The 17,417-nt window shown below is 47.3% G+C and overlaps 2 protein-coding genes across 2 annotated transcripts in view; one reads left to right on the top strand and one right to left on the bottom strand.

Moving 5' to 3' along the window:
• LOC101021528 (cystatin-S) overlaps positions 1 to 8,254 on the bottom strand; it is a 21,479-nt gene extending 13,225 nt beyond the window's left edge. The window contains exon 1 of the mRNA XM_003905164.5: positions 7,741 to 8,254. The gene's annotated coding sequence lies outside the window, so the exon portion shown is untranslated. The remainder of the gene's footprint in view (positions 1 to 7,740) is intronic.
• Positions 8,254 to 17,417, top strand: CST9 (cystatin 9). Its single transcript, XM_003905159.4, has 2 exons — positions 8,254 to 10,928; positions 12,760 to 17,417. The coding sequence occupies exons 1-2, from the start codon at positions 10,674 to 10,676 to the stop codon at positions 12,982 to 12,984; spliced, it is 480 nt and encodes a 159-aa protein (XP_003905208.1). The 5' UTR covers positions 8,254 to 10,673; the 3' UTR covers positions 12,985 to 17,417.

Genomic DNA, 17,417 nt, shown 5'->3' with positions numbered 1-17,417 from the left:
ATTGTATTACCTGTTGTCAAACTATATTACAAGGCTACAGTATCCAAAACAGTATGGTACTGGTATCAAAACAGATATATAGACCAAGGGAACAGAACAGAGGCCTCACAAAATAACACCACACATCTACAGCCATCTGATCTTTGACAAACCTGACAAAACTAAACAATGGGGAAAGGATTCCCTATTTAATAAATGTTGCTGGGAAAACTGGCTAGCCATATGTAGAAGGCTGAAACTGGATCCCTTCCTTACACCTTATACAAAAATTAACTCAAGATGGATTAAAGACTTAAATGTAAGACCTAAAACGATCAAAATCCTAGAAGAAAACCTAGGCAATACCATTCAGGACATAGTCATGGGCAAAGACTTCATGACTAAAACACCAAAAGCAATGGCAACAAAAGCCAAAATAGACAAATGGGATCTAATTAAACTAAAGAGCTTCTGCACAGTAAACAAACAAACAAACAAACAAACAAAAAACCAAAAAAAAAAAAAAACCCAACTATCATCAGAGTGAACAGGCAACCTACAGAATGGGAGAAAAGTCTTGCAATCTACCCATCTGACGAAGGGCTAATGTCCAGAATCTACAAAGAACATAAACAAATTTACAAGAAAAAAACACAGAACTCCATCAAAAAGTGGGCAAAGGATATGAACAGACACTTCTCAAAAGAAGACATTTATGCATCCAACAGACACATGAGAAAATGCTCATCTTCACTGGTCATCAGAGAAAGGCAAATCAAAACCATAATGAGATACCATCTCACACCAGTTAGAATGGCAATCATGAAAAAAGAAACAAGAGATGCTGGAGAGGATGTGGATAAATAGGAATACTTTTACACTATTAGTGGGGGTGTAAATCAGTTCAACCATTGTGGAAGACAGTGTGGTAACTCCTCAAGGATCCAGAACTAGAAATACCATTTGACCCAGTGATCCCATTACTGGGTACATACCCAAAGGATTATAAATCATGCTACTCTAAAGGCACATGGACACATATGTTTATTGTGGCACTATTCACAATAGCAAAGACTTGGAACCAACTCAAATGTCCACCAATGATAGACTGGATTAAGGAAATGTGGCAAACATACACCATGGAATACTATGCAGCCATAAAAATGGATGAGTTCATGTCCTTTGTAGGGACATGGATGAAGCTGGAAACCATTATTCTCAGCAAACTATCCCAAGGACAGAAAACCAAACACCGTCTGTTTTCACTCATAGGTGGGAGTTGAACAATGAGAACACATGGACACGGAAGGGAACATCACACACGGGGGTCTGTCAGAGGGTGGGGGAGTGGGGGAGGGATAACATTAGGAGAAATACCTAATGTAAATATCGACTTGATGGGTGCAGCAAACCAACATGGCACATGTATACATATGTAACAAATCTGAATGTTGTGCACATGTACCCTAGAACTTAAAGTATAACAAAAATAAAAATAGAATTACCATTTGATTCAAATTCTACTTCTGGATATATACCCAAAAGAAGTGAAAGCAGGGACTCAAACATAATATTTGCACATCCATGTCCACAGCCAAAAGGTGGAACCAACCCAAGAGTTTATTGATGGATGATGAGTGGATTTACAGAATGTACTATACACATACAACAGAATATTATTCAGCCTTATAAAGGAAGGAAATCCTGACATTTGCTGCAACATTAATGGACCTTGAAGACATTATGCTAAGTGAAATATGCCAGTCACAAAAAAAAAAAAACAAAAAAAAAAACACTGTCTGATTTCATGTATATGAGGTAACTCGAATAGTCAAATTCATAGTGACAGAAAGTAGAATGGTGGTTTCCAGGGGCTGGGGGTAAGGATAATGGTAGTCATTGTTTAATGGGACAGAGCTTCAGTTTGGGAAGATGAAAATGCTCTTTAGATGCATGCTGGTGATGGCAGCTCAACAATGTGAATGTACTTAATGCCACTGAAGTATAAACTTAAAAATTGTTAAAATGGTAAGTTTTTATTATGTATATTTTACCACCGAAAAACCCTTTACATTAAGCTAAATTACTTTTTCCTTCGGAGTATTTCTTGCATCTGTCACATCCTTTTCAGTAGTCACAGGCACGGAAGTCTCATTTTATGCCAGAAACAATTTCCTGAAGGGCAAGGTCATTACCTGTCACCAAGATTGGAACAGGCAGGGCCTTCTAGTGGAAACCATCAGGGTTTGGAGCACAGATTTACCCCTACGTAACAGACCCTGCAGGATCTTCCTGCAGGATCCTGCTGAGCTGGGATCCAGAGGAGTCCCAGTGAGAGGCAGGGCCGGTGCTGGGCTCTTCTAATGAGAGGAGCGCTTTCAGTTCTCAGAAGCAACCACAGCTTGGGAGAGGCGAGGTGCAGGCAGGATGCACTGATGGGCAGGTGGGCATGCAGTAAGGGACTGAAGCCCTGCTCTTTGTTGCCCTGCTAGGGATGCATTCATTGAATCAGAGGATCCTGGGTCAGGAGAGCTCAGAAAGACCTTTGGATCAACCCCCAGTGGTTACCGAAGGCCAGCCTGCAGAAGGCGCCATGGCTGTTCAAGATCTGGTTCCCAGGCCTCATTGCAGGCATTGAATTCATCAGGTAAGGCTTCAGAATTCATATGAACATCTACAGATTAAGCTCCCCAAGTGGCTTAGATGGGCAGCCAGATTTGAGTATTGTTGGTTCTCGCAAGGAAACACAAACAAGTCCATTGGAAGTATTAATAATTTAAAATTTGTAGTTGGAGGATTTAAGCTTGAGTCCTGTAGGGCTCTATGGTCTCTCTGTTGGCAGATAGCCTTTGGCCGTCTCTTCCAGGACCCAAGCCAACATGGAGACCAGCCACACTTCCAGGACTCTGATACCCTTCTAAGTACACAGTAAAACATAAAAGGCTCTGGGGCAGAGCGCACCTGACCCAGGGCTGAGTCTAGTGCTCTGAAGTTCCACCAAGGAGTCTTTGTTGTTTATGTTTTCTTTTTGGGGGTGTATGTGTGTGTGTGTACGCAAACCAGGGTGAGTAAGCATTGCTCTGAATTCAGTTTTTCTAAGCAATACAATCTCATGAGAATGTGCAAGCCCTGTAGAAAAATATCCTGAAACAAAGAGGGGAACACAGAGATGGGGTACAGGCTGGGGAGCCCAGCAGGCACATTCTACAGCCTAGAATTTGACTTCAAAGACTCTAGCCTTAAGCTCTTGAAATGTGTGGCAGTGGATGAAATATCCCCCATGATTATCTTAGACCATTTAATCTGGTAAACCTAAAAACAAGTGCCACAAATTACTTCCCACATGACCCACTGGATTTTCTGGGAGCTTTCCTCTCCTCCCACCCACTTCTCATCTGAGTGTCCGTGGTGGAGCACCCCTAAGGAGCAAGTCCTCTCACCCCACCCAATCCTCCTACCCCTGGCCCCCAACCCATATCACCCTTCTGGGTCTGAAAGACTCTGACTTCAAAGCTAAAATAAAAAAGAAACATTATTTTATTATTATCAAAGTACTGTCTGCACATGATAGAAATTGCAGATGAGCTTAAGACAAAAATCCAAGTCTCCATCTGCTCCAAGCTTCTGTTTCAGGGCTCAGGAGCAGGTTGCTATGTTCCAGTTCTCCTGGAGTCTTACCTTACAACTTCTCTAGACCGTAGGCCTACCCAACAATAACTGCACTTGCCTGTTTCACAGAATATGTGTCCGGCCTGTGATGTGGAAGATGGCAATTGACCCATCCACATATAACCCCACCTCCAATATTTGGCATTTAGATTTAAATATTGATATAGGTTATCTTTTGTCTTGAACCACTGTATGTGGATGTGGGAGAAACATATCCCAAATCTAATTCCTTAGCCTAAAATCACATGGATTGTGGTGAGGCTTAAGGTAGATATTAATGTGTCAAGAATCACTGATGTGTCTGGAAAAGTAAAGACGGTGGAAAATAGACTGAATCGGTTTTTGTCCCCCAAAAGGAAGTATTATCTCTGGCATGGGGTGAACTGCTTAAGGTTTCAAAATAAGTGCCAATGTTGGAGATTTGAGGTTGATCTCTAAATAACACTTATTGAAGAAGTGGAAAATTTGGCTGAATCAAAGGAAAACTATTGCAAGAGATCCAAAAGGACCCTGAATGGAATCAGTTCCAGGAGAAAGCCGCTGTTGTCCATGCCTGGACAACCACTAAAGAAGGCAGAAAGAACACGTTTGTCAAATTGGCCAAGTCTAAAGAGAATGTTTTCAAAGAAGTAGAGGTAAACATTGTCCAAGTGTCAAAATGAAAAGTATTGAGAACACTGTGATCAGTGTGTATGAAGTGGTCAGAGGCAGGACAGCCCCACATACCCTCTACAGAAAGGCTCACAGTGACAAGGGGCCATTGTGACAGAAATTAGAGTGGTTGCAATGAAAGGTTTTGAGGACCTCAGCTGATGATTACCTTTGGCGCATATCCCTGACTTTATGTTAAAAGAAAACTTGCTCCCAATAGAGAAAAAGAGGAGCCCAGAGGCTGTTTTGACTTTAGAATGAGGACGGGGGATAGTGGGTCTTCTAACAGCAAACAGTCAAATCGTACTGTAAGAGGTCACACAATGTCACTGTATACGATCTCGCAGCTAAACTTGATCCAAAACTACAGGCGAGGAAAGAGGGTTTCGGAATGCTGACGTGCACCAGGTTTCCCAGCTGCAAGGCAGAACACAAGGACGTGAACCCAAGCATCTCAACACTTTCAAATGAAGCTTGGGAAAGTGAGTCTGGTTGTCAGAGTCTTTCGAAGAGACAATCATTATATTTAATTCTCCAGAAGAAACTCTCTTGAGTTCTGATCCCAACCTAACTTGGACCAAAAGTCTAAACTCAAAGCCAAACAGTGAAATGCAATCCCTTTTCCGTGCCTTGTCGACACCGTCCCAGACAACCTGGTAATTGCTGACGAGCCATGGAATCGTCTGCTCCTCTTTTTTGCCTGCCTACCCCTGGTGGGAGCTTGGACATTTGGGTCCCTCCGCAGCTCCTCTGCCACTTGCCTGCTGAGAAGGTTGTTATCAACAAGCCTGGTTTGTGAGGGATGTTCCCCCCAGAACTGGTGATGAGAATGAGCAGCACAAACACTGTCTCCGGAGGGCCTGGTCCTGCTGGGCCTCCTGCCAGTGCCTTCCATACATCTCCCCATTCATATTTATGACAGCTCAGTGAAGGAGATACCACAAGAGTTCAATTGTACTGTTGTGGAAACAGAAGCTCACATAAAGTAGAAATGGGCCCCCAGGAAATGCAACTAGCAAAAGGTGCAAATGAGACCTGAACTCACGTGTGTCCAACTCCAAAGACCTCCTCAGCTACTGCTTTGCCTCCCTCCGTGGAGTCTGTAAACCATACAAGTCATCTAAAGACTCCAACCTCTACAATTGGAGCCAATAATGGTACTATTTCCTTGCAATCAGTCAAGATCTCCCCACTTATCCTGTCTGCAGTTCTGCACTCCCGCCTCTCAGTGATAGACATCTGGTTCCTCCCCTTACTCTTCAGGACAAATGCTTGTCTGCATCAAAAAGGTAATTTCAGCTTCCTAGGAAGAAAAGCTGCTTGCAAGAACCAATCTCATGTTTCCAAAGAATGAAGGAAGAGGGTGAGCTTGCAGGGTGAGGAGCTTGTGATAACAGTAGCATCAATAATCATGGCCAATACATGAAGCTTTTCCGAAAAGCTGGGATCCAAACTCAGACCATATGCCCAAAGAGAGGATCTTAGCAGAGAGCAGCAGCCCGAGGATGGGAGGCTGTGGCAGGGAGTCCGGGGCTAGAACCAGGGAACAGACCCATCTATTCTAGCAGGCAGGGCCCATGAAGTGTGCCTAGGCCTGGGATGTGCCCAAGAATTTTTCTTCCTTTCCTGGCCAAGATCAAACAATGACTTTCTTAGCTCAGGCCTGTGCCTCCTTCATACAGCCAGTCCAATAGAAAAGACACTCAAAGGCAGCCAGCCTTTTGGGGAAAGGGGACTACGATAGAAATGCTGTTGGAATCAGAGGGTGGAGAATGAGCTGCTCCATCGTCAATGCTGGAAAAGCCAGCTGTGCACGCAGGCAGTGGGGGAGAGGATCGACCCTGGGATTCTGACCTCACACCACACACACTCAGCCTCCGGTTGGACCGCACACCTAAGTGTGAAAAGTAAAAGAAAGAACATGGTGAAAGAGAACATAGAAGAGCATAGGAAAGGATTGTTAAACTGAAAAATACAAAAGCACATACCCTAAACAAAACATTGATACATTAAACTGTCTTCAATTTTTAAGAAAAATCTATATGGTGAAAGGAATCAGGCCGCACGTGGTGGCTCGTGCCTGTAATCCTAGCACTTTGGGAGGCGGAGGCGAGAGGATCACTTGAGCCCAGGAGTTCAAGACCAGCCTAAGCAACATAGTGGGACCCCCCCACCCCCTCGTCTCAAAAAAGAAAAAAGAAAAGGAAATCATCAGCACAGCAGTCCCTAATAAAGCTGAAAGGAGACTATCTCATACGTCTGCAATTTTCTTTCTGGCCTACCCTAGAGAAGCTCTCACACAGGTGCACATGAAAACCGGGACAAAGGTGCCCGTTGCAACCCCAATTTAAGAGGAAATGAATGGAATCAACCCAGTGTAAAATCAAGTCAGTAGAGAATGCTTCAATTAACCACAGTCTGTTAGTTATCATCACAAGCACCTGACCCTACAAGCTCCACCCTGTTTCACCATTCCCAGTTAAATCAGGAAGGACTTAATTAACTACAGTCCATCAGGACAAGGTCCTGGAGTCAAGGAGGCAGTGCCCAGCAAGAGTGAGGCTTGTAAGAATTCTAGCCATTGTCAGCATCATGAAAGAGAAAGCAACACCAGTTTACCTAAGCCACTGGTATTTGGAATTTCTATTATGTTGAAACCTACATTTCACTTAGTAAAAGTGGAATTGTAGGCTGAGGCAGGAGGATCACTTGAGGCCAGTTCGAGACCAGCTTGGGAAACATAGTGAGACTCCATCTCTATAGAAATTTTTAAAAATAAAAAAGAAGTGGTATTATGACATTTTTGTACTCTTTTAAATTTAAATTAACTTAAAGTTTTTTGAAAACTAAAGTACTTAGGAAAGAAAACACTGGGCTGCGTTGGATGGGAGAGGATTCCGTTGGGAGCACAGCAGAAGCTTAGCAAACGCCCACTGAGGAGGGAAGGCAGGTGTGTCCGCAAAGGCCAGCGAACAGGAGGACTGCTGAGGGTGACTGAGGCAGCACTTCCTCTTCAGAGCAAAGCTCCCAGGCCCAGGGCAGCACCCCCGACCCAGCCAGGGTGAGGGACCAGCTGGACCCACAGGAGGGAGGAGAAACAGCCCAAGGGCCTTCCGATTTGCACATGGTATGAGCCACCCCTGATTTAGGCCTCATATATTTAGTGGTAATGTTTGTATTTTTATTTCCCCTTTTGTCATTTTTAATTCAATTGTAATTTCTCTTTCTCAGTTTAAGTTTGCCATAGTCTCTATGAGATTAATTCGTTAGATTATCAAAACTCAAAGTCAGCTGAAGACAGCTAAGAAGAACCCCCCAGGTGGAAAAACTGGACGAGGGGAGGGAGGAGTGGAAAGGGCCCTGGAATTCCCTGGCAGCCGCCCCCGCCCCTGCCCCCATGCCCAGAATTGCCCCTTTGATGACTGCTGTGACAGTACTCACTGGACCACTGTGCTCTGAGTCCGGGGCTCCTCCCTGCCCCTGCTGTCTTCCTTTGATCTCCTGGATGCTGCCTTGTTTTCCAGCACACGGAAACCCCTGGAAATGCTGGCTTGTCTGGGGAGTCTCCTCGGGAAATGCCAAGCAGGGAGAACAGGGAGTGTCCTGAGGATGTGATCCCGAAGCCCAGCAGGCGATCCGGAAACTGGCAGGCCCCACTGAGCCTGGTCCGGCTTGAAAGAGACAGTGAGCAAGGTCGCACAGGACCTTTAGAGCATGTGGCTGAGTAGGCCGGGCATTGAGGGACAGGAGTCAGACCCCTGGGAGAGCACTCAGCTGCAGGGTCTGCGGGAGCTGGGGAGAGTGTCCTGTGTCCCGAAGAGTCACTGGGCTTCCCCTGGTCCGCCACCTCACATTCAGCTTCACAGAAAAGGGCCAGTGGCTTGGTCCTGGTCGTTGCCAGCATTCTCTAATCATTCAAAGGAACGAGCCCAGAAATACAGGACCTCGTTTCTGGAAAAGCAGGTCCATTTCAGTGAGGAGTTACTGGGACCTTCCTATGAGACCACATGGGTGTTCGGTGCCGGTGCCAGCAACACAAACAGAGCACCGCACAAGTCCCGGTGGCCCCAGAGACAGACAGGCCAACGAGTGCCCAGGAAGAAGCTGAGTGAGACAGAACTCTTACAAAGGGTTTCAGGAGAGAAAGCCTCCCAGACCTGAGACCTGGGGATAGCCCCTCAGAGAGCTGTGAGCTGCGGCTGTGGGCTGACCAGCCAGTCCCTCTGGGCCCTCCGGTTTCACTCTGGCCTCAGCAACGTGTTGACGTCTTCGGGGCTCTGCAGCCTGGAGCCCACATGTACTTCTCTTCACCTGGCTATGTCTTGATATTCCCGTCTCTCTCCACCTGGGAAGGGAGGCCATCCCAGGTTTCAACAAGAAAATAGACACACTTGCTAGACTCCATGGTGTCTGCACACCCGTGGTCTCACATCTGGGTGTGGGGATCACCATCCCTTTTGCACAGTGAGGACAGAGCTGGTGCCCAGGACCCTAAACTACCGCTCATGTAGGAGCGAGTGTGGACACTCCCTTTGGAGTACACGTGGGTATCTGCCCTCAGAATGGTCGGTGACTCACTGGCGATTTGCAGGATGCCCCAAGTTCACCAGCCCCTGACCTTACAAGGTGAGAGTGACCTCCGTGGGCATTGCAGGCCTCTCTCAGGACACTCGCAACCTATTCCAGGCATCAGGATTCTAGTTCTCACAGCACCTTATGGCCTGCTCATCCCAAAACCCACAAAGGCATTTCCACCCTCACTGACACCCCGTTCCTACCCCCACGTGCACCATCACTGTCCAGCTAAGAAACCACGTTACTTACGCTTCAGCTGCAGTTCCAGCGAACTCAACGCCATCAGAGAAAGGATGCAGACACCTTGGGTGATGTTTTTGGTACATCTGGCTGCTTTCCTGGAATGGTCACATTGAGTTGCTTCTTCTTTGCACACAGGGTCTAGAAACAAATTCTTACTCTTTATCACCAGGCATGCTGTCTGAGCCTGTTCCCCATCCCGTGTTCCCCACAAAAACCATGCTCATCCCCTGACCTCCATGTGCCTCAAGCCGAGTTACTTGTTATTTGTGGTTTGGTCTGTATGGACCTCCCAGGAAGTATTCTGAGCCTGCAGCACTCAAAGTGTGGTTTCGAGACCGGGAACGCTCCATCCTCTGGAAGCTGGTGAGAAATGTAGGTTCCCTGGCCCTGCTCACAGCTACTGGGTCAGAATCTTCGGGTGGGGAAACTAGGAACTTGATTTTTAACATGACTTCAGGGGATGCTGGTTGCTTCTGAAGTGTACAAGGAGCGGCGGATAAACATCGAAGGCATGTTTCACAGGGACAAAGCTGAAGTCTGGTGTGGGAAGGGTGCATTATTCAGTCTTTTCAGAGCCCAATTTGCTGCTGGAGTTGGAGGCTAGGAGGGTCTTGGTGGAGAGAACTCAGAATCTCCACCCACAAACTGTGCCGCTGAGCTGTGCCGGCTGTGGCCACAAGAGGGCACCCGTGACAACCTAACGGGCGCACCTCAGTCATCCCTGGGGGCCTCTTCCTCTTTCTGATTCTCCACTGCTCCAATTGCAAGCGGCCACCCGTCCTGGAAACACCTTTGAGGAATAGGGACAGCCATAAGGAGCCAGGCCCCTAGTACCAGCACTTGGCAGCGCGTCCCTGGCTTGGGAAGCTGCATTCAGGGAGGTGCAGAGAACAGGGTTGGGGACTCCTGCTCTTGGTTTCCTCAACCCCTGCCCAGGACCCCCAGGCTGGGGCCCCCGTCCTGATACCCTCGGGGGAGCAGACACCTGCAGGACATCGCGCCAGGCCTCCCGGGCTCCCCGCCTCTCTCTCAAGAGGCCCAGCGCTTTCTCTGGGGCCTGTGCCTACTCACCCACGATCCTAGCATCCACTGTCATCCCTTTCCATCCTTTCCTGCCTATTACCCATCCTCCCACTCCCATCCCACCCCCACTGCTGAGTCCAGCTCTCACCTTCCACTCATACCTCTCGCACTTGTGTTCCTGTGCCGGGCTCTGACCTCCACTGGGGCACCCAGTGGAGGGCCCCTTTAGCCTGCGGAGGTGCTGGGGTAGCTGGGGCTGGGTCTCATGTTCAGGGCACTCTCTCTCCCATTGCTGGTCTTTCCCAACCCACCTGCCTGGGTGCTATTCCTATCCCCTGAACAGATGATTTAAACGGCTTTGGAAGAAGAGAGGCCATGTGTGGGAGAGACAGGGTGTAACCACAGAGATGAGGCCTGGAGGGAGGAGTTTCTGCCCCAGCAAGTGAATTTAAGGGCCAGACCTGAGACCTGGAAGGCTCCAGTGGACTCCAGGTATCTGAAGAGCAAAGGCAGGGGCTGCTGGAGCCTGCATCATGTCGAGTCGGCAGAGGAGGAAGGCTCTGCCCTGGGCACTGTCACTGCTTCTCATGGGCTTCCAGCTCCTGGTGACCTATGCCTGGTGTTCTGAAGAGGAAATGGGTGGTAATAATAAAATAGTCCAGGATCCTATGTTCCTCGCCACAGTGGAGTTTGCCTTGAACACTTTCAACGTGCAGAGCAAGGAGGAGCATGCCTACAGGCTGTTGCGCGTTTTGAGTTCATGGAGAGAGGATAGCATGGACAGAAAGGTTGGTGACCACATCCTCTTCTGGCCTGTCCTTCTCCATCTGCCCCTAAGTGAGGGACCAAGGTGTCTGGTCTAGGAGACTTGATTCACCATCGGCAGGCCATAGTTGGATAGTCCATAACTAATTACGGTAGTTTCAGTTTTGGAAAACATTGAACTTAAAAAAAAATTTTAATTAGGTAAATGTCTATTCACATGCAAGATGTATTTTTCAATCTTCATGATTTTTATGACATTGTATAACTGAAGAGTGACTTCAGAATAAGGACTTCTAAGGAGATGAAGCTGACAAGAAGAGAAAATAACCAAAGAGACTGAGAAATATTGCAAGGTCATAAAATGAAAACGGAAAAGCAAGGACACACACACACACACACACAGACAGAGAGAGAGAAAGAGACAGAGAGAGAACAGTGAGAATTCAGGGCAATAAAGAACACCATCAGCCCTGAGAGGCCACTGTGAGAGGTCAGTTCTCTGATCTCCACCTTCTCTGGGCTCCTTGCTCTGTCTGCACTTAATGAACTGAAGGCTGATTTACACTCTTCCTCAATGGACCTTCATCCTAAAATGCTTGCCTTTTTGATGAAATCATTAACGTGGTCAGGAATGCACAGTTCAGCTGGGCTTCAGGCATGAACAGTTAAAATGCCCTCCTAACGGAGCACTTCTGGTTTAGAGAGAGAAGGAGCATTTCTCTTCCTTTTTTGGAAGCAAGAGCCTGAAGGAAGGGCAGAGCGACTCCAGTGCCGCACACAGCTTAAGCTCTGGAAAGACTCTGTGCAAGGCCCTGGCTGGTTCTCTGCCTCCTGGGGTGGATTCTTCTCTGCCATCCTCAGGATTGCAATGCTGGTACAGAGGAATTCTCCTCCTTGCTCACTTCCTGCCTCCTCTCAGGAGAATTAAAAGCCTGATGCAGCCCTCAAAGGGGCATCTGGTCAAGTAATGGTGTCTGCTAAGAGTCATGCTGGAACCTTGGAAGTCTCAGAGATTGAGACTGGTCAGGCCTCATGCTTCTGCTTTCCCAGTGCTTTGCTTGATTCTCCAAGACCTCGGTGTACGCCTCCATTCTTAATACCGTTAGAATAAAATCTAAGCTCCTTACTGTGGTCTCTAAGTCCTAAATGACTGTAAGTCATAAAAGCCTTCCACGTGGCTTCCTGGATATGGCAATCCCAGCATCAGTTTGGGGGCTGGGAAGAATAGATGGGTGGGAGGGAGGCTATGCAGTGGAATGAAATAGAATGGAGTGGGAAGGAGGGCAAGGAGAACTTCAGCATGCACTTTGCAGTAGGGCAGACGGTGTGTCTTGAAGCTGTTTTCCCAGGGTTTGTGCCTGTGTGTAGTGGGAGCACTGTGTGTCATTTTTCTCGCTGGAGGTCGGTTGGAAGGTTTTGACAACATGCTGCAGATGAGGCTCCCTCTGTGCCAGGGCTCAAGTTACCCTGAAAACTCTCGGAGATCCAACACCCTCCTGGACATGTGGCTCTGTCCTCTGGGAATGCAGCTGCAAGATCACATGCCTGCTGAGAGTGAAGCTGGAGTCTCACCGTGGGAAATGGGGTGGGCGGAGGTGGAGAATGTGTTAGTGGGGTCTGGCTTAGCCTGCATCCTCCCCAGACCCACCATGCCCACCTGCTTTTTGCTCTTAACTCCTCAGTCTAGAGAGGATCCCCTGGGTTTTACCTCCAGTGAGCTGATGCCAGGCCCATGGGCAAGCTCTCAAATGCAGTAGAGTGCTGGGGTCTCTCCTGCACAAATGGCATCTTCAGTAGCAGCTACTTAGGGGCGGGAAGGCGGTGCATCCACTTTAATCTCTTTTTGCCCAACAGTGGCGAGGTAAGATGGTGTTCTCCATGAATCTACAACTGCGCCAAACTGTATGTTGGAAATTTGAAGATGACATTGAAAACTGCCCTTTTCAAGAAAGCCCGGAGCTGAACAATGTAAGACAGTGCCTCAGCTTTCCTCAGGTCCACAACTGTGGATGCTGCATGGGGTGTGGTGTGGGCACAGGAGCAGCTGACAAAGCCATTCCGAGCGACAAAGGCAAGTGAGCCCACAGCAGGCTCTACCAGGCTGCCCTGCTTGTGCCTTAGTGGGAAGCCCAGTGAGGCAGGGAGCCCAGGGCTTCACTTTCAGGCCCCCGGCCAATCTGAGTTTCCTGACTCTGCCCTCTGACACCATTGCAGCTGCCTGCACCTGGGCCACATGGCCTTCAGAACCTTGTCTTTGGTCTTCCTCCCCACTTCTTCCCTGCCTTCTAGAGAAAGAGCCTGGAGACAATGGTGACAATGTCTGTGGATACTTTTCTCAGGGTTTGCCTACCCTGTCCTAGACCCAAAAGTGGTGAAGGCTGAGAAGAAGCCCCACTGCCCTCGGTCCTAGGCCCTGCTGAGCTGCAGACCCTGCTCTAGGGGATGAGCTCCAAGCGAATCCTGGCTCTGGGAAAACTTCTCGTTCTTAGTCAACCCCCTTATTGTAAGATTAACAAACAGGTAACTAATTGCCTAAGTCTTGGAACTGCTTTCACTGGGACAAAGTGTTCTCCTGCTGCTCTTGGGTGCAGGGATCACACCAGGATAGCCTGGGGTTTCCCTGAGGGGCACGGGCTGGAGGAGGAGGCATGGCACAAGTGACCCTGGCTAAGGAGGGAGCCTCAAATCATGATGTAGTTCAGGATTGGCCTCAGGCTCAGGCTAGACCTGAAGGCCAGAGCCACGTGGCTCGATTGCTGGCCCGGGAATGGGCAAGGTGGAGATGGAACCTGTTTCAAGGGCAGATTCCACAGGATTCCGGAACCTCCCCAAATCCCGCCCTACTGTCTCTTCCTGTTTGTTCCCTCAGACCTTCAGCTGCTTCTTCACTATTGAAACCATGCCCTGGAAGACATATTTTGAACTCCTGAACAAGACCTGCTCAGAGGGGCTCTCCTGAGTGGAAGCCACTCACATGCCTGGCCTCATGCTGTCCCCTCCCCCATGGACACCAGCTGTTCCCAGGAGTTGCACATCAGTGGCTGAGCAGCTCCATGCGTATTTGTTCTCTTACTTTGCAAGCATCTGAGGTTTTATGACTTGGCATTTTAGAAACTCCTCATTGTCCAGGTTCCTCATGTAGAATAGGTCATTAAACATCCGCATTTCCAGAAGCTTCCTGTGCCATGTTCTGGAGGGAAGGGCTGAGCAGTTGATGGAGTTCCTCTCAGAAAGGCAGCCTATTTGCATCTGTGTCAGTGGGGTCCTCCCTCCCTTAGGACCTCGTGAGCCAGATCCAGGTGGGACAACAAAGATGAGTCTGAGCTGCTGTCTCCATGCTCATGGCTGATGGTGACCCATGTGGCCAGAGTTAGAAGGTCTGTGATCCTGCAGGACACCCAATGTGCACGATTGAGCAAGACAGGGCCTCTGGGTCCCACTCAGCACGTGTGGCCTCTGCTCTCGAGGGGAGGCTCACACAGCTTTCCTGGTCCATGGAAGGTTGGTGAATAGAGGAAGGACTTCTAGCTTCACCCTTATAAAGTTGTCCTGGCATCTGGGGCAGTAGCATCTTCTGGAAGAATCTTAGAAATGTCCAACTTCAGGGCCTCTGACCTTTGGAAAATGCATCTGCACTCTCACAAATCCCCAGGGATGCAGAAATCCCCTGAAAATGCAGGATTTGCAGGAATGCACACCCCCAGGGGATGCAGTGTGAGATGCATGGGCAGACTAGATGCTACTAAGACCTTGCCCAAATCACCTAAACCAGGGTTTGGCAAAAAAATTTCTGAAGACGCCAGAGAGTAACTATTCTGGCCTTTGTGGGCAGATGGTCTCTCAGCTACTCAAAATTGCTGTCATATCTTGAAAGGAGCAATAGCCAATGTGCAAACATATAAGAGTGGTTGTGTTCCAATAAGTGTTTATTTATACAAACAGGCAGTGAGGTGCTTGGGTCTGAGGCCATAGTTACCTGTCTCTGATGCTAAGAGCTCCTCTGGATCCTGGTGCCCCTGAGACACACCATGCTACCAGCTCCCAAGCCACGCACCTGTATCTCCCCCAGCTTCGCTCAGGGGTTGATCTGTGCAAATGAGTTCCATCAGCAGAGCAGGTGCACCCTGCAGGTGTGGAAAAGGTCAAATCTGGGGCACATTCTGTCATGGAAGTGAGCAGGTCTATGTCCCAGTCTTCCCAACCTCAGGGCTCCCAATTCAGAGTTGAATTTCCGCATTTGCATCCCAGTGGGATATACCCCTATGTTCCACAGTCTGACCTCTAGAAAGAAACCATCACATCCTCCAGCTAAAAATTAAATAAAGTTACTCTTTCTGGACAAGACTTAAGTTTCTTCTCCATGAAGATGCCTTCAGCATGTATCTGTAGTTACCTGTGAAGTTCAGAGGGACTAGAATACCCTGAAGGCAAGTTCTAAATACCCTAAACCCAAGTTCTTATTCTCCCTATCCCCCAGCAATCTGAACCACTAGGTCTGGGCAGGGCCAGGGAATTTGCATGTCTCACCAGCTGTCCTGGGACAGACCTGTTCCTAGTCCCCAGACCACACTTGGAATGGTGCAGGTTCAGAAGCCATCATTGCGGATACATGCAGACCAAACCACAAGTGAGAAGTATCTCACCTCAAACGGCATTGGGGTGAGGTTGAGAATGATTTCTTCATTGCACACTGGATTGGGGAAGGGGTCAGAACACTATGCCTGACTGTAAAGAAAAAGGAGAGTTTCTAGACCCCAGGCAACAGGACGGTGCCTCTGGAGAAGCGAGAGGCTGCACCGGCCCTGACAACCTGGCCCTCTGCACAGCAACTCCTCAGAGCTGGAGCTTATAATTAGTCAGTTCCCATAATTAATTGTTTAAATTTTTCTAACTTTTTGTGTTATGAAAAGTGGTATGATGAATACTTCTTTTATATTTATCGTTGTGTATATATGGTTATTGCTTTCTTATAGGCAATGTGCTCAGAGATTAAACTATTGCCCAATATTTTTATTAAAATTTCTTAAGAATTTTTAATAAACATTGTTACAGTGTCCTCTATTAAAGCAAGTAATAGGTCATTATCATGAGGTTGCTTTTCTACCTGGAACTCTTTCATCAGCAAACCAAAACTTAACTTGGAGGCATTTCTCATGACTGACTTACAAATTAAAATCTAGCATCAATCAATCACAAACAGCCAGCCAGTTAGTTATATAACTAGGGACCTCTGATCACAAGATACCCAAATAAGGCCAACACCTAGGACCGGGAACATCACCATTTCCTGGGTGCTGGTTAGAAATGCGATTTTCCTGGCCCCACCCACACCTACTTGGTCAGTGTCTTGGGAAGTGGGGTGGCTCAAACTTGAGTTTTAACATGCACTCAGGGCATTCTGGTCTCTCGGAAGTTTACAAGTGCCTGCAGATAAATGTTGAAGTCATTGCACCTATCATTATATCATGCCCAAATAAGGTAGACATCTAGCTAAGCCAATCAGGTAATTTCTTTACTTTGCTACCTTGTTCAGCCTGTGAAACCTTGCTGTTTATGCTACTAGAGAAAAGCTTTCTCAATCTTTTCCAGTTTTGAGTGTTGCCCAGTTCATGAATTCTTCTTTGCCCAAATAAACTCTATTGAATTCACTTTGTTTAAAGTTTTTCTTTAACAATTTGGTGTCAGATGTGGAACCCTAAGGCAACCTCCAGCAGCATCTAGGAAAACCTACCACCCAGCAAAGGCACCAAATGAGCCATGGTGCTCTCTTGCTGTAGCTGGAAGGTGGGGGTGAGTTTCCTTTCAAATAGGAGCTCCAGAAACTTGCATTTTGACCTCTCCAACTTTATTTGCACATTTCCTTAGCCAGTCTCCATTCAGAATCAGATTGGATTCAATAAATAGCAGAACTGAGACCAGTTAGAGCCCTCAGGTAGGTACTTTCTGAAAATTGATTTCTCCAAAAGAAAGGAGCCTGGCACTCCTCTTGCTGGAATACTGGCTAATTTTATGTATGATAATTAGGGACCACAAACCTTTATATTTTTGGACAAACAAGATAACCTTGCTAAGGACAATTTAGGATGACAGCATTCACATGGGGAAGTTTTAGTCTTGGCAACATTGTTCATTTGCAAGGTGCAATAGATGAGAATCCAAAATACCTGAAAACAATACCACTGTCACCACTAACAAACAGGCCATTTACTGTTGCTTACCCCCTAGTTTTCACTAGAAATTCAAGCTAATAGTAGTTAAGAGTTATAACTAAAATAGGGTAATGAATGCTAGAAATAATAAGAGAACCAACTCCGTATGTAAGAATAGTAAGACAAGTTTTTGGTAGGTGAAGCTATGAGATATAAAGGAAGTGTTTTTCTTTAAGAAAAAAAGTATTTTTTTAACCTAAAGTAGAATGGCAGGTTGTTCCGCAATAGAAAAGGGAAAGCAGATAGAAAAGAAGTTGTAGAAGGTTTGTGGAAAGATATCTTGGGAAAGATTTCATGTGTGAT

This window comes from Papio anubis, chromosome 16 (genome assembly GCF_008728515.1).
Source record: "Papio anubis isolate 15944 chromosome 16, Panubis1.0, whole genome shotgun sequence".
Lineage (NCBI taxonomy): Eukaryota > Metazoa > Chordata > Mammalia > Primates > Cercopithecidae > Papio > Papio anubis.
The sequence above is the reverse complement of the archived record's forward strand: the minus strand, read 5'-3'. Positions and strand labels throughout refer to the sequence as shown.

Bases quoted from the DNA above. Each gene is read 5' to 3' on its own strand.
- CST9 (XM_003905159.4), top strand. From the start codon at position 10,674: ATGTCGAGTCGGCAGAGGAGGAAGGCTCTGCCCTGGGCACTGTCACTG. The intron at 10,929-12,759 runs GTTGGTGACCAC...TTTGCCCAACAG, and splicing joins AGGATAGCATGGACAGAAAG to TGGCGAGGTAAGATGGTGTT.